This window comes from Equus quagga, chromosome 11 (genome assembly GCF_021613505.1).
Source record: "Equus quagga isolate Etosha38 chromosome 11, UCLA_HA_Equagga_1.0, whole genome shotgun sequence".
Lineage (NCBI taxonomy): Eukaryota > Metazoa > Chordata > Mammalia > Perissodactyla > Equidae > Equus > Equus quagga.
Genome location: NC_060277.1, coordinates 33,120,637 through 33,144,110, shown reverse-complemented (window position 1 = coordinate 33,144,110; position 23,474 = coordinate 33,120,637). Strand labels below are relative to the sequence as shown.

General features: G+C 39.2%; 2 protein-coding genes across 4 annotated transcripts in view; one reads left to right on the top strand and one right to left on the bottom strand.

Annotated features, from left to right (window-relative positions):
* USP45 (ubiquitin specific peptidase 45) overlaps positions 1-11,528 on the bottom strand; it is a 66,307-nt gene extending 54,779 nt beyond the window's left edge. For 2 of the 3 annotated variants that reach the window (XM_046675621.1, XM_046675623.1), the window contains exons 1-4: positions 11,006-11,050; positions 7,207-7,316; positions 3,320-3,492; positions 2,035-2,138 (exon numbers count right to left, since the gene is read on the bottom strand). In XM_046675621.1, the coding sequence (XP_046531577.1) occupies positions 2,035-2,138; positions 3,320-3,492; positions 7,207-7,306 (377 nt within the window). In that variant the 5' untranslated portion in view covers positions 7,307-7,316; positions 11,006-11,050. Of the gene's footprint in view, positions 1-2,034; positions 2,139-3,319; positions 3,493-7,206; positions 7,317-11,005; positions 11,051-11,425 lie in introns of those variants that run through there. The other variant, XM_046675622.1, reaches the window with a different exon arrangement.
* A 3,129-nt stretch (positions 11,529-14,657) lies between these two features.
* On the top strand, positions 14,658-23,474 carry TSTD3 (thiosulfate sulfurtransferase like domain containing 3). The gene is made up of 4 exons (XM_046675518.1): positions 14,658-14,793; positions 21,503-21,676; positions 21,774-21,933; positions 23,276-23,474. Exons 1-4 carry the CDS (start codon positions 14,721-14,723, stop codon positions 23,346-23,348), a joined length of 480 nt encoding a protein of 159 aa, XP_046531474.1. The 5' UTR covers positions 14,658-14,720; the 3' UTR covers positions 23,349-23,474.

The following is a 23,474-nucleotide window of genomic DNA, read 5'->3' as shown; positions in this document are numbered from 1 at the left end:
GAAACTGACACACAGGAGGGCTCAAAAATCAGTAATATATTATGCGTACAGGGGAAATGTTTAACCTTCTTTCAACAAACTTTTGAGAACTTTAAAAGCACTCATGTATATGTTAACTTTAAGTGTTAAATCAGTGCCTCTTCGCCCCAGTTAGGCATAAGACTCACCTATGGAAATTAAAGCTACAGAACCCTGACCTACTAGGGGACCACTGGCACCTGTGGGTTTTTCAAATTCCACCTGTGAGAATCTGACGTGAAGTCAGAGGTAAGAAACCACTGTGCATACTCATCTGTTAAAGCAGGATTAAATCCACCATTTAGCAACACTTCGTCAGCGAAGATTAAATTATCAAATCTACAATACGTCTTTCTTTTTTAGGTTTTTCACGTTTTTCTTTAGTTTGGGCTAGCCTTCTCTTTAATCCAAACCACTGAAGTTTTCTACTGAAATTGTTAAACTTTTTAAGGTTTAAGAATTGGATGGGAAGAAGAAAATAGCCACAACCTTTAAATTTCTATAAATGCATATGACAAACTTGAATTTCTTCCTTTTAAGAGGAAAGTAATTCTACAGACCTCCAAATGCAACTTATTTTCATTGTAATATAAATCTAATACATCTACTACAAAACTCAATAAATTCATTATCTCTGTAACTATATAACTATGAAAGAAAAATTATACAATTAAATATAAAAACAAAATTACAAAATCAATTAAGTTAAAACTAACAAGACTAATTTATGATGCTAGCTAAGGCTTTTTTGCTGAAGTTCAATCATGATTCATATCACAGTTATGGTCCTAAGAGCTACACAGAAGTTCCAACACACATTCACTTGAGATGAGCCTGTCCTACCAGGTAACACTCACTGCTCCCACCACCTTTTCTATTTCAGTGGTCCTCAAACTGTGGTCCCTAGACCAGCAGCATTGGCAACACCTGGGAACTTGTTAGAAATGCAAATTCCTAGGCTTAACCCCAGAACTACTAAATCAGAATCTCTAGGTCTGGGATCCAGCAATCTATTTTAACAAGCCCTCCTGGTGATTCTGATGCTCCCCATAGTTTGAGATCAGTGCTCTCTTCAGACTACAGAGAAATGTTCATTGAGCTGCCACACTATGGCATCATACGCTCTCCCTTGGCTTCAATGCATCACTTACCTATTAAATCCCCTCTGTTCTGTCCTCATTCTCCCCAGTACTATTACTTGGGGCCAACAACGACAAAAACACAAATGCAGCAAGCACCCAACCCTGTGGCTGAACTAAATCATAAGATGAGGATATAAACCAAAATATCCTTACATCAATTTTAGACCCCTGAAATGAAAACACAAAGTTAAAATATTTCTGTCTTTAAAAAAACTTGAAAGCCCCTGAAAATTCCTTCAAGGAACCCTACGAGTCTATAGATTCCAGTTAGAAAATTTTTGTTGTAAATTACAGAAGGAAAGCTTTTCGATACAATGTCCACTTCCACAACTGAAGCAGTCTGGTATGCTGGCAAGACACTAGGGAATCAAAGACTTGCTTTAGTGCCTGGATTTCTACTTTGTAACCACAAAAAGGTAAAGGATACTCAGTGTCCTTATACTAAAATGAGAGAACTGGACCTGGTTCCCGCCCAGGGTGAAGCCGAATCACCTGAGAAGTTTCTACAAACTACATATGCCCAGGCTTTCCCCCTCCCCTGCAGACAATCACCAAACCAGTTGACTGCTTGAAGCTCCCTCCTCCTCCAGAACTCTGGGATTCTGTATTAGCAAGTTCATCATGAAAAATCAACTAGCGAGAATTTTTCTTTATTGTACAAAGAAAATATTAAAGAAAAGTAGAGGGATGACTGAATTTTTTATTTAAATTATATATTCAAGTGTAACGTTAATTTTCTTAAATTATCCCATAGGTTGTGTTCAGGCTAAAAATCGTAGGCTGGTATAACATCTTTAAATATTTTACCTTGTAAAGCTCGAAGAAAAAGAGATTTTTTTGTTGCGGACACCAGTCCTAACAAAATCTAACTTACCATATAGTCCATGTGCTCAGATTAATTATAATACAATGAAGCTCCGTTCTCTGACTCTTGAAGTGCTTCATTGAATGCTGGCTTTCTGAGCTTTGACCACATCCCTAGAGATGAGCAGAATGTTATTTGTATGACTTACGTATAAGTTTGTTTCATATTATTTAAATCGTAACTCAAACTTACACTGAAAAAGTTTTGTTTTTCATTTCAAGTAGGAGGGAAAAGTTTCAGAAAGAAATATAGATTCTCAGTGAATTCAATTTCTTGCAAAAGAAGCTAACTTGGTTTGTGTTATATAGTGTTTACCTAAAACAATCATGAGCCAAGTTCATCTCCCTCTCATTTAAAAATGCACACACGGTCTGTCGGGAGCACGGCAGGACACTGAGCATCCTCCTGGCCAGCACTGCCCCTCCCCCATCCACACATTTCCTATACTGTACACGCCTCCACCCAACCCACGAGAACTGGCGAGACTCAGACCAGCCACAGTAATTTCCCTCTCCACATGAGGAAAGACATGAGATGCAATTCCAGTCCACATGACGTGAGGGGTAGTCTAATGGATGTTTCTGGGAAAGTTTTACATATTTTAAAAAAGAACACAGGGGAGGGATGTACTTTTTGTCCTCTTTCTGAACTTTGGGGACTGCTGTGTGATACATAATGCATGAAACATCTTTGGCCATCCTGAAATCATGACATTGAGGATGGCACAGCAGAAAAATGGAAGAAACCTCAGTTTTTAATGTTCTTTCCATTGAATTAATTAACTCTGAAGTGGCCCGACTTCCGGACTTTCTACACACGATAATAAAGGTTCCTCTTATTTTAAAAACATGTGTATACTTTTGATTTTATTTAAAAATTCCTTTATTATAGGTATCAATAGCTTCTAAGCTGTTCAGAGAAATTATTTTGCAAAAATAAAAGAAGAAGAAGAATCCTTTTTCAGAGAGAGAGAAATGAATCTAAAAAGATGAAAAAAACTAGGATCCATTTCCTAAGTAAACACAAATCGGTAAAGGCAGGTCCAGATATGAGAACTACTGTAAATAGGCTGGAGTCCCTTTCAAAGTATTTATAAACCAGTCATGGTTACTTTCTGAACATAACACACCTTTTACTTTACTTTAAACATTTCTAATCTCAGGCTTGGAGAGCTCTATCTAAACATGAAATAAATTTATCTTGAGTCCTAAGCATTACCCATAGTCCAACTCACAGTAGGCATTTAAGGAAAATATTCAAGACAGACTCACACATAAAAAAACACTTTTCTCACCTGAAAACCACACTTGAGGCACAACCAGACATCAGTAAGAAGCACTGGCTGTCCATCATAGAATCTTCTTTCTTTTAAACATTCTGAGCAAACTGACCACAGACTCTCAGCTATTGCTCTTTTCACATGATTCACGCTGACAGCAAGATTTACATGTTGGCAAGTGAAACCTACTGAATAAGACAAAACAACATTTGAACATTTTCTTTGCTAAACCAAAGTGCTACCATCAGTAAGCAAAAGTCAACAATAACATTAAAATGCTGTAACTAAAAAGCACAGACATTCAAAAATCAAAACTCAAAAGGATACATACTGCACGATTCCATTTATAAAACATTTGTGAAATAACACAGTTATGGAGGTGGAGAACAAATTAGTGGTTGCCAGGGGCTATGGATGGGGAGCAGGGGGTGTGGCTATAAACGGGTAGCACTCAGACGGTGATGTACAGTCAAGTACCCTGACTGTGGTGGTTATAGAAAGCTCACATGTAACAAAACTGCACAGAGCTACACACACACGAGTGCACGTATTTCTGGTGAAATCTGAATGAGCTCTAAGGATGGTACTAATGTCAGTTTCTTGGGTTTGATATTGTACTACAGAAATACAAGACGTTAAATCAGGAGAGGTTGGGTGAAGGGTGAATGAGACCTCCTTGTATATAATTTGTACTTTCCTGTGAATCTAAAATTAGTTCAAAAATAAAAAGTTTAGTAAATAAAATAAAGGATATTATTTACTGAGCAGCTACTCCTATGTGTCAAGCATTTTGAATGTATTTCCATTAAGATACACACGTAAAATCTTTTCATATCGACTGGCTCTGCTATGATGCTGTTTTCATCATTGTCGGGAGGAAGGAGAGAGAAGAACAAAAAATAGCATAATTTACAGGAACAAGAATTCTCAGAACTCTCCTTAATGAATATTCCCAAATACCAACCATTTTGCATGGTCTTTAATTATTTTTTATAACAGATTCCCATTGTGTGGAGACAAATGGCCAAAATGAGCAAATTGTTTTTGATTCTTCAAATAACCATATTCTTCTTCCGAGGGCACAATGACACTTCCATTTCTCCCAAATACCTGAACACTTCAATTTCTCCACCTCAAATATCCCAAACACCAAACCTGTAACTACCTGCCAAAATCAAACGACAAACAAAGAGACTGAGTAACCTGAAGAGGGAAACAGGAGTGTTTACATTTCAACCTTCTCCACCTCCCTTTCCAAATGCAAAGCACTCCTTTTCACCTACTAGTTAACTAGGGAGAGGCTAAGCATTAGTTTCATTTCATCCTGAAGACTAAGACTATGATCCTGACACGTTATTTATAGTAAAATATAATTTCAACAAAAATAATATGTAAGTCTGATGGAAGATTAAAACTTCTAATTTTACACCATGAATAAGTTAAAAGAACAGTCATAAAAGGACTCATTCTGAAGTCCTACATTTGAAAAGCAAGGATGCAAGCCATTAAAGAAAGGGCTGTTCAGGGGAAGACTGATAAATGACTACGCAGGTACAGAACCGAGAAATGGCTTACCAAATGTCACTGCTTTGTTGGAGTTTTTATATTTTAAAATTCTGAGGGTAAAATCATTCCACACACCTTCTACCGTTTCTGGGGTAGGATCTGGCCAGGGTACAACTTAACCATTCTCTGATTCTATAATTCAGACTTATAAAACTGAAACTGTTAATAAATTCAGAGATAAGTGAACTCAAGATAAAAAGGTCCCAGGCCCCTAAATGAAATCTACTAGCTTTTAAATGTCTCAACCACGTAGACTTTTTATAAGTATAAGTAAATTAAAAGTTTGAAGTTTACCTACAAGAGCTAACCAGAGTTTAAGCAGTATTCACGATGTTTTTTTTTTTTGGGGGGGGGGGGGAATGTAAAAAAATTTCCTTCTCTGTTAATAAGTAAATTTTGGCAGTTTTCTGTAACTTGTTTAAGCATGTAACTGTCTAAATTTCATCTGACAAATACATCCTGTAGAGAGTCCTGAAGAAAAGTATAAAAATGTACTCAAGTCCATAGTTGCTTCACATTAACAAATCAAAAACAATAAAAATCTCCATGTTTTCCATTTAAATACTAACAAAAAATTTACATGGAGGTCTTAAAGTTTACAAATAGGGACATAAAATCAACACTTCCCCTTTTCTCCTCCCAGAAATTATCTAAGAGCAACAAGAACAGGAAACAAAAATACAAAGTTCATTTTCAGAGAAACCAGGAAACAGCTAAAGCCCCAAGTCACAAACGAAGTGGAAGGGCTCCCACCTCAAAGCAGCGGAGATCAAACAGGGGAGCCCACAGAAGGAGACAGAGAGAACATGCAGCTATAGATGCCACAGGGAACAACATGTGCTTCGCAGTCATGGAACAAAAACTCAGTCTCTGTGCTCAATCGGCTACAGTGGCAGGAGCTCCCCTCCATCCAATTTTGTTTTGAGAAGAAGTAAAAGAAGGGAATTTCTCATTCACTGAGGGAGAAACAAAAAAGCAAGCCATGTTTGCAGGAAACAGTCTCGTCTCTGTCACACTTGAGGAGAAGAGAGACTTTGGATTCTGAAAAACCCCAGAGCTGTATAATCCTGTTGGTTGGAAATAAGTAAGGGCTAAATGAGCTCAAACTCAAAACTCCACTTAGGGCTCAAGAGTGCTCTGGTCCTCCTGCTTCCACAAATATTCTTCAACTAACTGGCCCAAGAAAAGCAACCCGACATCAAAGAAGGAGTAATCAGGGGCTGGCCTGGTGGCCAAGTGGTTAAGTTTGCACGCTCCGCTGCAGGCGGCCCAGTGTTTCGTTGGTTCGAATCCTGGGTGTGGACATGGCGCTGCTCAGCAAACTACGCTGAGGCAGCATCCCACATGCCACAACTAGAAGGACCCACAACAAAAAATATACAACTATGTACCGGGGGGCTTTGGGGAGAAAAAGGAAACAATAAAGTCTTTAAAAAAAAAAAAAAAAGAAGGAGTAATCAAAGCCGCAAATTCTATGCTGTTAATATAAGCAAAAGGAAGGAGGGAAAAGGAAAAACAAATGGCACAGCAGTCACTGCCATGAAATAAAAGCACAAAACAGAAGCATTAAGTGGCAAAACAGTAGGAGGTGACCGGCAGAGTTCAGCAAAGAAGTGGAAGAAAAAAATAATAAAACCACAAAAATGAAGGCAAAGCGAAAAGAGCGTAAGATGAAACCGACACTGCTGAAAAGACAGTAAAGGATAAAAATGAAAACAGCAAGCAAAATGAAAAGGAAATAGGAGTTTTAGAGGACTTGAGAAAAAATGATAACTATGGAAGACAGGCAAAGGAGAGTTAAGATAAGAATAATCAGAATCCCTGAAAAAACCATATAACAAAATAGAACAAATATTTAAAGGTATAATTCACACTTCCTTCAATACAGCAATCTAGCTATCCTGAAAATATCCAAGTTAAAAACACTTAAAAATGGAAATAATATATTGAAAATATCTTTTTAAATGGCGAGTTGAACTGGTAAGAAAATAAGGAAAATTCTCAGAGGCCAAAATGGAAGGCAAGAGGCTAAACAGAAAAGCAAGCCCTGAAGCCGGCAGCTCCCCAGGGTCATCTGCCAATCTCAGTGGCCAGCAGGCTTGGTTTTAACAGGTCATGAGAAACAGAACAACGAGGATGCCAATTCTAAGTTACTTTATAAACTAAACAAAGTCTCACTAAAAATACCACTAGGATTTTTTTGGAACTAGACAAGCTGATTTTCAAGTTCATGCAGAAAATGGTGAAAAATAAAGAGCATAAGATTTATTAATTAAAAACATATATTGTCATTTCTTTTTTGCAACGCTGTTGGGATGACAGACATCACAATTTACCAGCAATGTCATCTGAAGAGTCTTCATCATGAGGTAGCGTAGGCCTTTTACTTCTTTTGGCTTTCTCAGGTAAAGCTTTGGATGGCTCCTTCACCCGCATCTGTTATTTACTGAAAAGGTTGGGGGAAGAAAATGAATACACTTTAAGCCTCAAAATTAAAATTTTAATACATATTAACATTGAAATGACTTCAATTTTAATTGGTCTAGTAAATCAATGGAGGAAGAAGAGAAGAACATTAGCTAAAACCAAAGAAATCTTTATTAAACTAATATACAAATGGCACATTACATTTGACTTTTACCAACTACTCCTTAGATATCTGATGTCTAGATGAACGAAAAAACTAAAGTTTGCCTAAGGGAGTAAGTGCTGCTTCTGGTTCACGTGCTCCCCTAGCTAGGAAATAGTAGGATCTCGAAAAGTCACAATGGACCAGGGATGGAAGCCATGTGCCAAGCACAGCAGAGCCACCCCACCCGTGCTATATGACCTCGCCCTGCACTACTGAAAGAGAAATAAATTTCTATCTTTTTAAGCTATTGCATTTCTTTGCAGGTTTTTTCCCACTTTTTTATTATGAAAATTTTAAACTTCCACAAAGGTTAAAGAACGTATAATGAATACCTATGTACTACCTAGATTCCACATCTAGAACATTTTGCTGTATTTGTTCTATCTAAATATCAATGTGTACATAGACATTTATATACATGTATATGAGTATGTTTGTTTTTGCTGAACTATTTGAAAGTAAGTTGCAGAGAGCACATATCTTTTAAGAATAAGGACATTCTCCTGTGTAATCACATCTAAGAAAAGTAACAATAACTCCCTAACATCATCTCATATCCCATCACATTCTAATTTCTTCAGCTGACCCAAAAGTGCCTTCTATACTTGATTTTGAATCAGGATGGATTCAATCAAGGTTTTTACTTTATATTGGTTACGTCACTTTAGTATCTTTTAATCTTTACCCTTTCTTCCCATCTTTTACAGTAGCTTAGCCTAAATCCTATCTAATATCATCCTGTTCCATGGCTAAAGTACACTGTAATTTTCATGGTTATTTGTTTATTTGCTTTTATTGATCAAGGTGGAAGAATCTTTCAATTCAATAATAAATTCTGAATCTTGATTTAGTCATACCATGTTCCACATAAGGGAGCTTCTGAGTTTGCCATCTTAAGGGCCATTTCTTTAAGTTCAAGGGTCATCAGTAATGAACTAAACTGCAGTTGAGGCCTTCGGGGTTACAGAGATGCACAAGGTCTCGAGTTCCTTGACCATTTTATTTCTCACTGCCCTCTCCCTCCAAACTTCCTCACCCACTTACCCCTACAGTTCCACCTTGCAAAATCACTAATTCAAGTATTCTATGCTCTGATCACAACTTTGAGTTCTTCCTACTTGCTTGATCAGCCACTCCTGTTTTCCTTTAGTGCCCAGGCTGACAAGTGGCTGCATCTCCACAAGTGCTTCCAGGATCACTACTGCAGGGCAGGGAGAAGGGGAAGTGGCACATGGAGTGCTGGTTCTTCAAGCTTCACTTAGAAGTGACACCTGTCATGTCTGCTCGTATTTGCACTAGCCAAAGCAGGTCATATGGCCAGATTTAACTTCGAGTAGACATGGGGGATTGGTGTACAAAGACTGCAACCTTATCATGTACCCAGAAAGAAGAGAGTATGTGTGCACAGCCTTAACGCTGCCGTATCATGCCTCTACCAGAACCCCAATCCAAGATGCACCCAATTAACCATGGATATCCACTTCCAAATAGGCTGGAGAAAGTCTCGTAAGAGAGCAGATTGGGTCCACTAAATTTATAATCACAATCTCAAATGGATCGAGACACCCCACTATCTTCTTACCTCCCGGTCAGCTGACCTACTCCTCACACAGCCACAGGAAACCTTTTTCACTCTCCCAAACCTCCCACGCCCCCATCTCCCTACTCCTCCAAATATAAGCTAGCCTTCTACTTCATTGAGAGAAGAGAGACATACTTAGATGGCAAATCTGATCTTTCCATGCGAACTTACAAAATTACCTCAAACTATTTTAACTTGATGTTCTGAAAAGAGACAGACATAACTAATAGAATCCAGGAAAAACGGCCCATGAGAAACTGTTCATATTTTCTCCCTGACTGCACAGAAATTCTTGATAAAGATGAGCATTAACACATAGATAGTGCTGGCAGAATAACAAAAAGAACCAGGTATTTGACCTGCAATTTGTAAAAGACTTGTGCCTTTTTTCAAAAACAATGACTCCAACCTAACTCAGCAATGTGGAGTCAATTTCCAGGGACTCTGCTGACATGCAGTAAGTCTAAACACACAGAATCATTTTGGACAGTAACCCACCACCTAGCAATCACTTATCTGGACAGTTTTCTTTTTCAATTTCCCTTTAAGGCCAAAAAGGACAAAATAACAGTCCAATTATTAGAGCTTCAAATACTTTCTATCATCAATATTGTGTCTAGGGGGTTCCAAGACCAGTTTACATTTGAAGATTCATCAGGACTCAGCAGATAGTTCTACTCCGTGGCTAACGTTTATCACAGCAATGTAGTATGGACATAAAGCTTGACCATAATGGAAAAAGAAACAGGCAAACCATGGAGGAACCCATACCCAGGCTTCCTTATATTCTCTCCCTCCCAGGAGGGGTCACATGGAGCACACTCTTCCCCCAATAAGGAAAATCCAGCAATGTCTGTGCGACCTTTCTGCCCAGGGAAGCCCATTAGACTCCCAGGCCCAGGATTTTGATGTGGGCTGGTAACTTTGGTATAAACAATATTGTTCCCAGATGCCAAACAAAGGTTAACCTTGCAAACTGACCTTTCTAAGGATAGCAGTCTCAGACCCCATGTGAACCCTTTTCAGCACAAATAAGTCCTGGTCATTTTTCTCACGTGGTTTCCCAAACAAAACTTTTCCATTTTCAACTTCAGCATTACTCTACCATGTCTTTTCTCTAACGCAGGATGTGCAACTAAGTTGCTTGGAAATGTTTAATTTTTTTTAAACATACTGTACAAACAAAAGCCCATATTCTCAAAAAAGAAAACGTATTTTTCTCCTACTCTTGGACTCCTGAGCAATTATTTTCGGCGGAGGTAGGAGAGGGACACAACTCTCCTTGTAAATGCCGGGCTCAAAAAGATGAACAGCACTTACATACTTTTGCTGTGCCTGACGCTCGGTTCTAAGCACTTTAAAGACACCAACTCACTTAATCCTCAAACCGTCTTATGAGACAGGTTACTATTATTTTCCCCACTTTACCCTTGAAGAAACTGAGACACACAGAGGTTAAGTGACTTGCAGAGGTCCCGGAGCCAGTGAGTGGTGGATGGGGATTGGGACCTCCAGAGCACCTAACAGTACGCGATGCTGCCAGAACCCCGTGGTTAGACACGCTTCCTTCCGTCACTGACAAAAACATCCAAAGGTTCGGAAGAGAAAACGAGTTGCAAGGAGACAGCACCAGAGGGTGTCGGGCCGCCGCGCCTCGGTCACGATGAGGCGGACCCGGGCCCCTCCCCGGCGTCCCCTTTCCCGCCGCGACAACCCCGGCTCCTCCCGCCGCCGCTCAGGCACCGGGCCGTCCCGGTCGCGCTCACGCGGCCCTCGGTGAGCGCCCGGCGCCCCCAGGGATCGGGAAGGCGAGGGGGCGTAGGGAGCCTCTCTCCCTGGTCCGTCACGCCACAAGGGGCCAGGCTCGCGGTAACGAAGCAGGAGACTCTGCGGCGACCCCAGCAGCGAACCCCCGACTCACCCCGCCGGGCCGGGCCGGGCCGCCGCGTCTACAACCAGAAGCGACTGCGCCTGCGCGGCCGTCCCGGGGCGGCATGGGCGTGGCCTCGTGGCCCGCCCCCAAGTCCTGGCGGGTTCAGGACCACCCCCCGCGGGGCCGCGCTCCTGGGAGTGGGGCGTGGACGGGGCAGGGCCGGCCCGCGGCGCGCCTGCGTTATCTACTTTGGCAGATCTGGATAGGCCCCTGCTCGTGTTAGAATGATAGCAATGGACTCCAAATTGGATCCGAGGAGTGGCCTGGAGTGCGCCGCTCAGGTCTTCCCAGAGTCGAGATTAAGCCCCACTTGTTGCTGGGCGCCTGGCGGGACAGCTTCCCACTTTCCTCCCTTTCCCCACACTCTTCGGTACAATAAAGTCACATCTGGCGTTCATCATGTATTACCTTTCATTTTTTCAATACTGTTGTCTTACTTGTCGTTCTCACTTCCTTACTAGATAGGAAATTTCTTGACCTACACCTATACCTCTTCGAAGCTCAATTATCTGTTAAAGTGGTCTTCGCGTTGCAAATGTTCAGTGAAAGCAGTTGATTTGAGAATATTTTGTTTGATGAGATCTCAAGCAACACTAGTTACGGATAAGCGCTGCAAGTGGTGCGATGTTTCACAACTCTACAGCCAGGGGACAGGTGTGACCTTATGGATAGACCCCTGGATTACGAGTCAAAAGATATCAATTACTTTTACAATAAACAGTGTATCTTAAAAAATACAGGATAAAAATTTAAAAGAGATATATATATATATAGCCTATAGCTTAGCAAAGTATTCCATACATTTCCTGGCAGAACAATGATGGTAAAATTAAGATATTTAGCATTATTTGAAATATATACACAGCTGATCGTAAGCAAATTTGTATTTTCAATGATATTTTGTCAAATGTTTTTGCAATAACATTAAACATTAAACATTAGATAATATTAAAAATATACATACTGGGTACCATTTAAAAATTATTTCCTTCCTTTGAAGAATCCATCAAATAGTAAATTTTACTTTCAATTAAGTGAAAAGATAAAAAATTTGAAGAACATCAGAAATAAAAACTTAGTGCTAGACAGTTTTCCCTAACTCAAGCCAAGTTTTGGAATGGAGATTGCCATCTCTGGAGACTTTGTTCATGCTAAGGATACATCTGCTGGAAATGAAGATAGCTCCGGAATTTTGTCATTTTCAAGAAAAATTTCAGCATTGTATGGTAGTTTGCATGGTTCCTAAATTTCTTTTTATGAGGAAGAGAACCTAAATTTCCATATTCTAATTCAATCCTCTCCTTTTTTTTTTACCATAAATTGGATTCCAATACGTGATACATTTAAAAAAAACCCTTTTACTGCAATACAACTTAGTATGCAAGTTATTTAGATTTGCTCAAGTTTGCATGTCTTTTTTCTTTGCATATGCAATATGAATTTGTACCATATTCTCATATGATTACGTTTTGCTAAAAGGGAACACAGATTAGATTACAGTCTACATTCTATTCTATAGCTTGATTTTTTTTGCTTCGTACGCCTTGGACATATCTCCACCTTAGCCTAATTCTCTTCACTAGTTGTTTAGGACTGGCGTGAATGGATGTATCCTTTTTTCCCAATCAGTGCCCTGTTTGTGTGGCATTTATCTCTGCGTACCTGTGCAAATATTTTCAGCAGATGGACTATTACCAGTGGAGATGCTAAGTCAACAGATGTTCATTTTAAATTTTGATAGAAAGTCTTTTGAAAAAAAGTTGCATGAAAGGCAATATATTTCCTAATTCTTCATTTGATTTCTCTAATATCTGGGGGCTTAAAGTGGATTTAGAAAGAAATGGGATAGGTCTCCTCTTTCCAATTGCCTTTCACTGGCATTATGGCAAAAAATAAAATGAGTTGTTTGAGAATTAATGATTCCTATCAACTCAGCACTAGTAGAACTTCCCCAGAGGAGTTAAACTATTTCTCTCCCTTTGGTCCCACTGTAAGCCTTGCTGACTCTCTCTGAAGGAAGAACTTGGACGCTTGTCCAAGGAGCAGTGATGAAGACTCTCTTTCGACAAGGTCTTTTTTTGCTCTAAGGACTCTCAAATTAACCAAGTTCGGCATTGTGCTAGGTATGGGAGGACACAGTCGTCTTTTCAGAAAAAGGAAAAGTCCCACAGAAACATATTTCTCAAGCACTTAGTCATGAACATTGGAAAAAGAATTGTTTAGTAACACACGCTCTTGCAAAAGTGTAAATCAGATTAAATGTGATTCATTGAGGCCAAGTACGTTGTCTGCATATGAGTGTCCATACTACCTGTGGGTCATGAGGCATATTCTGAACAGTTTGGGGATGCCACGGAGACTACAGGAATCTACAATATATAATGACATCTTAGTTCAAAGTTAATATACAAAATAAATTACACAGAGATGAGGTTAAGCTCCAAATGATTTGGAAAAACAGTTCTAAGTAATGTCATTGATATGGAAATCTGAAGTGATTTTATTAAATTATGGAAAACTGCTTAATGAAATTATTCCTTGGACACATACTTTAATAATGCCATTTAGAAATTAATTTTTAATTTTTCACTGTGAATCAATATGTGGTTGAATACAGCTTTCATTATACTTGGGAACTAAGTCAAGAATAAATTAAAAACAAGATAATAAGAAACTTTACGTGGTAGGCTGAATAATGCCCTCCAAAAAAGATGTTCTAATTCTCAGACCCTGGGAATATGATACCTTACATGGCAAAAGGAGTTTGCAGATATGATTAAATTAAGGTTCTTAAGATAGAGAGATTATCCTGAATTATCCGAGCGGTCCCAATGTAGCCACAAAAGTCCTTATAAAAGGAAGATGGAAGGGTCAGAGGAAGAGAAGGAGATATGACAACAGAAGCAGAAGTCAGAGTTGGAGAAAGCTTTCAAGATACTAAACTGCTCGCTTTGAAGATGGGGAAAACGGCCGCTAGCCAAGGAATGCAGGCAGCCTCTAGTAGACGCAAAAGATAAGTAAAGAAATTCTCCCATAGAGCCTTCAAAAGGAACACAGGCTTGCTGACACCTTAATTCTAGCCAAGTGAGACTTCTGACCTACAGAACTGTACATAATAAACTTGTACTGTTTTAAACCACTAAATTTGTGGTAATTTGTTACAGTAGCAATTGGAATCCAACGTATTTTATAAAATAGTTGGACCTAACCCTGACAAAGCTATCATCGTATACGCAAATATCAAGTTGAGGAGAAAAGATGAAAGCACGAGATTATCTTAATGCTGACATCAACTGAACCAGCTATTGAAGTTAAGAGCAAGTCAGAAAAATGTCCATGTAGTTTGCCTTAATCCAATCTGAGAATCCTCTTATAAAGTAAATTAGAGAAATGTATTTACTTTAAATCTTTAAATATTGTATTTGGCATATATTCTACTTTCCACTTTTAAACTTTGTCTCTCCATGAAAAAATAATAAAACCAAAAAGGCAAGCCCAGCCCTTAGTTTCTTTCCAAATGATTTTGCTATGAAGCAGGGCTCGTTTTGGTCAGCGATTCCGCCTTGTGGCACTACCCGGTCCGGCCGGCGCCTGGCTGGAGGGCGCTCAAGAGCCCGGCTCGGCTGGCCCGGCGGCCGGAGGAGGAGGAAGACGGGCCGGAGGAGGAAGTGGTCAGTGACCGACGGGCGCGAGCTGGCTGGCGATGGTGCCGCTGCGGCTGCTGCTCTGGAGTGCGCGCTGGGCGATCCTCGGGTCCGCCGACTCTGCGCTCTGGGGTGAGCTCGGTGGTCCCTGGGGAAAGGAAGAGCACCTAACCTGGAGCACCGGGGAAGGGATGGCATTAGGGTTGCTCGATTCTTTAGGCTTCCACTTAAAAGTCAGATCCATTACTCTTGGTACCTGGGGTTGTAACACCTATTTGCAGTTCTTGTTCCTGCAGATCCCAAACTACTGGGGTCTGGGGCTGCCCTCGGGGACGCAGGGAGAGGGGTAAACATTGCTCATGGGAGCTCGCGTGGGAAGGCTTGTATAAGGGTATTGATGCTTGACTGAGCCATGAAGGTCAATTCGGGACTCGGAAAAACGAGCCAGATGGCCAGTTCCGGCCTGGGAGAGCCACAATGAGTAGCCCAGGCTTGTGAGTTACACATGTGACCGACGAGAGAGCATGGCTCATAGCTTGACGGAGCAGTCACGTAGAATTACAACGTTAGAGCCAGAAAAGTACCGCCCCTGACTTTACAGACGGAATCAGAAGCCAGAGAAGTGAAGGTGGTTAGTGGAAGCATTAGATCTAGAACTCAGAGCAGGTCTCACTCCCTTCTCTTTGCTTTACCTGCTGCCTCTCCTTTAGCAACAACTTTTATTTTTGGGTGCGTGGACATGGGCCCGGGCGTAACACTCTGCACCACTTCTTCCAGTTTTTATTCCGTTTTAACTGTTGGTACATACTCTGTAGTTTAAGATGTGCTTTTCTATGCACATCTTAACCAATGCAAATTGGTTTTTCCTTTATACTACAGTCATTTCTTGAGCATCTAATCTGCCAGGCCTCCTGTGAGGATACAGCCGCTGCAGTTCGCTCAACCATTTTGGGGGGAGACAGACACAAAGGAAATAATCACCACAGACAGCCCAGCCGAGTGAGACTGCAGTGGAAAGAACTGGCTCTACCTGAGTTGCAGAAAATGTTAGAGAAAAGGTGCCTTTTTCATTTAAAAAGGTCTACCAGTAATACATGATTATATTCTCATTATATTAAAACAAACAATGAAGCACAGTGTAAGTCCCTCTTTATACACCCTCCCCATGCCGCTCTCCTCCCTAGATGTGGTTTGGTACACATCCTTCTAAACAATTTTCCATGAGTATACAGAAAGAAATGTAGACATAAAAATACTACATATATAATCTGTATGTTATATATATAATATAAATTTATATTATAAATCATATGTATATAATGTGACCTACTGTGCACACTTTACTGTAATTTTTTCTCCCTTAGGTATTCAGAGGCTTTCCATGGCAGCATTTTTAACTCTTTTAACCAGTGCATACATTCCATAATATGGGTATCTACAGTTTATTTAGACAGTTCCCTATTGATGGATATTTTGGTTTCCGATTTTTTGCTCCTATAAAAAGTTCTTCCATAATTATCATGGTACATGCCTCTTTGTGTGTATGTACAAGTATTTTACTAGAATAGATACCTGGAAGTGGAATTGTTGAATCAAAGGGGTGACAAGTTACATTTAACTGGGTCTTAAAGGAGAGTAAGAATGTGCCAGGTAGAAAGGAGAGAGAAAGATATTCCTTCTAGAAGGAATGGTGTGCATAAATCATGAAGGAAAGGCAGAAATAAATATTTATTCTTTGTACTGTATGGATTATTTAAACCTCACAGCAACTTTAAAGGTTAAATAACATTATTCCCATTTTACGAATAAGAAACTTAAGTCCCAGAGAGTTCGAGTGATCTGCCCAGGGTTGCAGCACTAAGTGGGCAGCCAGGATTTGAACCTGGTTTATCTGACTCTGAAATTTCTGCTGTTTCAACCATAAAAATGTAGTTTGAGCACATGTATACTTTTGATCAGGCTGGAGGGTAGAGTAATTGGGGCAGCGGAGGAATGTGGCGGAGGAGAAGGTTTGGTAAGTTACCGGGTAAGGTGGGATGAAGGGCATTATTTACATACTAAGGAGCTTGGACTCTACCCTGTAATGTAGCCTGAAGGGAGTACCCAGGTGAGGCTAGATTCACCAGTTGGAAAGAGCAAAATTGGAGTTTATTCAAAGATTAGGTTCAAAAAGCCGAAAATCAGACATAGTCTGCATGACTCATGAAAATTGCCCCAGAGAACCACACATCACCTCTCAATAAAAACAGCCAGTTTGTCTTCAGTGTGGGAACAGATCAGGGTTTCTTTGATTGAGAAGTGGCTGATTTACAAGTGCATGGAGGCCATGTTGTACAAAAAAATGCACTATTGCTTTAAATGAAAAATTAGCGAGGAGTAGAGGCTCATACACTAAGAGGCTTGGGAGAGCTGACTCATTAAGGGAACATACTTGCTTCAGGTTTTTGCTCAGGGGAAAGGCTAGAAATCTAGTCTTCACTGATGGATCACACACTGTGTTCTCTCCCTACCCCAAGAGGAGTATAACTGAATTAGAGAAGGTTAAAAGTCAGTTTGATATGAGTCCACTATGCAAGAAAACCTTAACTATCTTTGATTCAGTTACACAGCTTACACGCTGTGATTGTGTTTCCCAATGGCTAAGTGCCACAATCTTGAGTTTAACCTAATTTTTCAAGTTACCGTAGTGTCCCTATTGCTAACAATGTGGAACAGCAACAAGTGTGAAATTCAGCTGCTGGCCTTTTATTTTCTGGGAATTCACTAAACAGCTAGTTGAATGAGAAATAATTTGATTCCAGGTGTTTTAAGATCTAATGTTGTAGACAAAAATGCACCAACTTGTCAAAATCTGAAGAGGAAGAGGAAGCCTGTATTATTTTTTAAATTTATTTATTGTGGTAAAATATGTATAACATAAAATTCACCATTTTAACCAGTTTTGAGTGTATAATTCACTGGCATTAATTATATTCACAATGTTGTGCAACCATCACCACTATCTATTTCAAAAATTCTCATCACCCCAACAGAAGCTCTGTACTCATTAAGCAATAACTCCCGATCCCGCCTCCCTCCAACCACTGGTAACCTCTACCCTACTTTCTGTTTCTGTGAATGTATCTATTCTAGACATTTCACATAAGTGGAATCATAATATATTTGTCCATTTGTGTCTGGATTATTTCACTTAGCATAATGTTTTCAGTGTTGTAATTTCATGTTGTAGTATGTCTGAACTTCATCCCTTTGTATGACTGAATAATATCCCATTGTATGTATATGCCACATTTTGTGTATCCATTCCTCTCTTGATGAACACTCAGGTTGTTACCACCTTTTGGCCATTGTGAATAATGCTGCTATGAGCATCGGTGTACATGAATCTGGTTGAGTCCCTGTTTTCAATTTTTTGGGGGTACATACCTTAGAGTGGAGTGGCTGGGAAACCTGTATTTTTAAACTATTATAGGTACGTGTTCATTTTTGCTATCAGTGAGAAAGACAAATGAAAATATTAAAGTGTATGGTTTTTACAAGAAGATATGGTTTTTCGAACTTACTTTTGGCTTTTCTTAACTGCTTAATAAATGGAACCGCTAGGCATTTATTTTGGCCTATGGGCACTGCAAAAAATTTACTAAGATATTAAAGGCATCGTGAACCAAGAAAGTTTGGGAATGTCTGGCTTATACACAGTGTTCTCCAATAATTTTTTTAAATTTAATACTATATTTTGGACAACCTACATTAAATAATATTCCGTTGTATAAATGTACCACTTGTAATACAACCATTCCCTTACTGATAAGCTTCCAGCTAATTTCCATTTTTCAATATTATAGAGACTGCTGCCAAATAATGTATTTATACATGTATACATTTGTATGTATTCATGCTAATACTAGTAGGATAATTCCTAAAATTGTGAGGTAAAAAAGATATACATACTTAAAAAGTTACTACTGCTAAATTTCCCTTTCAAAAGGTTTTAACATTACGCACTCCTAACAATGTGTGAGTACCAATGTTCTCATATCCTCACCAATATTATCAATCCTTTTAATATTTACAAATCTGACAAAATTCTAAAGTTTTGTTTAAATCTTGCATTTCCTTAATAAGTGGTGAGATTGGGCATCGGACGTCTTTTCACATTTTATTGGCCTTTTGTATTTCTAATGTCGATTCCCTGTTCTTGTTTTGACCATTATTCTATTGAGATTTTTGTCCTTTTCCTATTTATTTGTATGAGCTCTATTTTATTGATACTCATCTTTTGTTGTTTCTATTTTACAAATATCTTCTTCCTGCCTGCCACTTGTTTTCTGATTGTTCACTGTGGTTTTCCCATATATAAATTTAGTATTTTTTTTTTTTTAAAGATTTTATTTTTTCCTTTTTCTCCCCAAAGCCCCCCGGTACATAGTTGTCTATTCTTCGTTGTGGGTTCCTCTAGTTGTGGCATGTGGGACGCTGCCTCAGCGTGGTCTGACGAGCAGTGCCATGTCCGCGCCCAGGATTCGAACCGACGAAACACTGGGCCGCCTGCAGCGGAGCGCGCAAACTTAACCACTCAGCCACGGGGCCAGCCCCTAAATTTAGTATTTTTAATGAGGTCAAATCTTTATGACTTCTGAGTTTTTGTATTGTGTTTAGAATGGGCTTCTCATCCCCAAATTTAAATAATCTGCTCTTGTTTTCTATTATTTTAAGTTATTAACTTTTAGGTTTAAATTTAAATTTATTTACATGTAAGGAATGAGGTAATAATCTGCTTAAAGTTTCTTCCTGATGGCAAGCTGTTGCCCTACATATTTATTGAATAAAATATAATTTCCCCATTAATCTGAAATATCACTGTTACCACATACTGAATTCTCATGGATGGTATATTGTGGTCCCATAAATCTTTTCCTATACCAGTTTTACACGGTTTAAACCAATTTCACTTTATAATATATTTAATATTTTAAACAAATTTTGAAGCATTATCATAGTGGTCATTTTGTTGTGAAATACGAACATTAATAACTTGTTTTTGCTTTTATTTTTAAAATCTTTTCAGGTTTTTTTCAATTTTTAAAATATAATTTTAGACCTACAGGAAAGTTGCAAAAGCAAATGTTGTTCCCTTTATTCTTACTTACCCAACTTCCCCTAATGTCAACATCTTACATGGTATAATTATTGAAACCAGGAAATTAATATTGATATAACACTAGTAACTAATCCACAGACCTTATTTAAATTTCACCAGTTTTCCCACTGATGGCTTTTATAGTCCTACATCCAATCCAGGATCCTACATTGTATTCACTTGTCGTGTCTCTTTAGTCTGCTTCAATCTGTGACAGTTCCACAGTCTTTGTCTTTCATGACCTTGACACTTTTAAGAGTGCTGGTTATTTTAGAGATTGAGTGAGCATTTCTTCTGATTAGATTCAGGGTATGCTTTTTGGCAAGAATGCTAGGGAAGTACTGTTGTGCTCAGTGCATCATATTAGAGGGTACATGTTGTCAACATATCTTATTACTACTGAAGTGATCTTAAATGATTGGTTATTTTTTTATTTTTTGGATTCACAACAGGTAGAACTTTAATGGATGTTTAGTAAAGGCTTCTCATCTAAAGTCAGTTTTCCATCTTTTTCCAAGTGGTTCAAGCTGGCAGCACTTGCCACTCCATTGGATAGTTAGTAATTAGTAAGTATCTGGTGGGGAGATACTATTCCGTGTCTCATCATATTTTCACCCACTAAATCTAGCAGCTACCAATAGTCCTTGCCTGCAACAGTTATTACTGGGGTGTTTCCTTAATGATAATTTTGTTTCCATCATTTCTTCTACATTTATCAATTGAAATAATGCCTTCTTCCCACTTATTTATTTACTCGATTATATCCTTACATCAGTATGGACTCGTGGATTTATTTTATTTTATGAGTTATTATCCAGTACCATATTATGTTTTCAATTATTTAATAGAGATAGAAACAGTGCCATTAAGGACTTATAAGGGCGGGGGCCAGCCTGGTGGCTCAGCGGTTAAGTGCGGCCGTTCCACTTGGGTGGCCCTGGGTCCGCCGGTTCGGATCCCAGGTGCGCACATGTGCCTGTACGCACCGCTTGTCAAGCAGTGCTGTGGTGGGCATTCCACATATAAAGCAGAGGAAGATGGGCACGGATGTTAGCTTAGGGCCTGTCTTCCTCAGCAAAAAGAGGAGGATTGGTGGCAGATGTTAGCTCAGGGCTCATCTTCCTCAAAAGAAAAAAGACTTACAAGGGTAGTTTCAGATGTAAGGTCCTTACATCTAACATGGCTTATTATCTTCTCTTGCAAGGGGAAATGAAATTAAAATTTTCTTTATATTGTAACTCGGAGTAGGGTAAGATTTACAAATTATTTGCACAATTCTGTTACCAAATGCTGAATGTATACTTACAAGCTTCCTCCAATTAAGGGGCTTGGAGAGAGTAGAATATGACACCGGCACAAAGTCAAAAAAAAAGGTCAATTATAGTTAGCTGGCTGGAACCAGGGGAAAATTTCCTTTGACCCACCTTTTCCAGATATTGATAGCGATGTCATTTTGAAGTGTTCTGGTGCCAGTAAGGAGAACGATGTTATGAGAACACGGACACACAGCAAGGGGTGAGAACACCTCTGACTAGCAAATGAGGTGGAAAAGATGGGTAGAGGAAAAAAAGCACGGAGCAGACTGAACTGGGCATCTGCAACTTAGATTTTATATAAAATTGGTGCTGCATTCCTTGCCCGGTGCTGCCGGCCTGCCCATTTGGCATTTTGAAGATGCCTAAATTATTTTATTCTTTCCAGGTGTCAAGTCAATAAAAGGAAGCTGCCACAATTTTTGTACTGCTGTTTCTGAAGATGTCACTTATGAGGAACTTAAAAACCGGTTGAATTCCAAAAGCATTATGTTAATTGATGTTAGAGAGAAATGGGAAATTCTTGAGTATGGAAAAATCCCCGGGTCTGTCAATATACCATGTAAGTGACACATGTCTTAAACTGATTCATTAAAAAAAATCTATTCAATAAAATTTACTGTATAAAGTTTAATTGAAATTCTTAACATTTCTTTCAGTGGCTGAGGTAAGTGAAGCTCTCCAGATGAACCCAAAAGCCTTCCACGAGAAGTACAACGAAGCAAAGCCGTCCAGATCGGACAGGCTAGTGTTTTCGTGTGTAGCTGGAGTGAGAAGCAAGAAGGCTCTGGACACAGCAATATCTCTGGGCTTTAGCAGGTGCGTAGATGAAGGATAAAAATGGCTTCAAGAATGTGTATCGCAATGTTTCATAGGTACTGCAGTCCCCCCTTATCCGCAGGGGATATGTTCCGAGACCCCCAGTGTATGTCTAAAACTGGATGGTACTGAGCCCTATATATACTGTTTATTTCCTATGCATACATACCTATGATAAAATTTAATTTATAAATTAGGTACAGTAAGTGATTAACAATAACTAATAGGAAAATTGAACAGTTATAACAATATACTGTAATAAAAGATATGTGAATGTGGCATCTTTCAGTGCAAAACTATTCCTGAATCTGTGTATCCATCCCTTACTTGCAATAAGCAGCTTGGTGTTACTCGTTTCAGGGGACCCCTTGCTGAAGTCTTTGTATGGGCTCAGTGCTTCCTGGCACAACACATTACTGTCAGTTGGAACCCATCTTCTGTTCCTGTCTTCCACGCACAAATTTAGTGCCTTTTCCATCTCAACTAAGCACTTATCACACACTGTGGCCATTAACTTTTGTAGTTTGAGGTGCAACAGCAAAACTAGCATGAATTTCTCTTTCCTTCTTCACAGTTTCACAGATAGAAGATTCATTCTTACTGCAGATCTTAGCAGCCTCAGCATATGACTTTTTATTTCTCTATTAAGTCAAGAACTTTCACCTTTTCACTTAAAGGAAGTACTTTATGGCTTCTCTTTGGCCAATCCGAATTGCCAGCATCACTACTCTTGTGCTTGGGGCCATTATTAAAATAAAGGGTTACATTATTATATTAAAATTTAAAAAAGGGTTACTTGAACACAAGCACTGTGATATCATGACAGTCGATTTGATAACCTAGACGGCTACTAAGTTTCTAACAGGCAGGTAGCGTTTACAGCGTGGACACGCTGGACAAAGGGATCACTGATGACCTGGGTGGGACAGCGCAAGATTTCATCACCCTATTCAGAATGGCTCACAGTTTAAAACTTATGAATTATTTCTGCAATTTTCCATTTAATATTTTTGGATCACAGTTGACTACAGGTAGCTGAAACCACAGAAAGCAAAACTGTGGATCGGGGGGACTATTGTATTACATTTTTATTAGTCTACTGAAAAATGTCTTCTAATTACCATGTTAGTAATGGCAGGATAGCGAGACTAAGAGCCTCTACCTTTTCATCCTACTCAAATGTAACACAATCTTTTAAATAGGCTTAAAGTCTAAATAGTATGGTGAATAGCCATTGCATCTCTAAACCTCTCCAGTTCTTATCTCTGAAGTTCCTATCAACCTTGTGTTTTAAAGCAGGAGAAAATATCTATAGTACTAACTATTTGATTTATGTTTTCAGTGCTCAACACTATGCTGGAGGATGGAAGGAATGGGCAACCTATGAAAGTTCAGAGAAGAAAGAAAGAAATTGAATTTTGGAATACAAGCTGGCTCCTTCCTTGTGTACATGCAGCCTATTATAGTGGAATGAGCAAAAGAATAAAAATCTAGCCCTGGCACCTAGCATTGGCTACTGGGAAGGGGATTGTGTATAAGTC

Coding starts and splice junctions, on each gene's coding strand:
- TSTD3 (XM_046675518.1), top strand. CDS start 14,721: ATGGTGCCGCTGCGGCTGCTGCTCTGGAGTGCGCGCTGGGCGATCCTC. Junction 14,794..21,502: donor CGCCGACTCTGCGCTCTGGG/GTGAGCTCGGTG, acceptor TATTCTTTCCAG/GTGTCAAGTCAATAAAAGGA. Junction 21,677..21,773: donor CGGGTCTGTCAATATACCAT/GTAAGTGACACA, acceptor CATTTCTTTCAG/TGGCTGAGGTAAGTGAAGCT.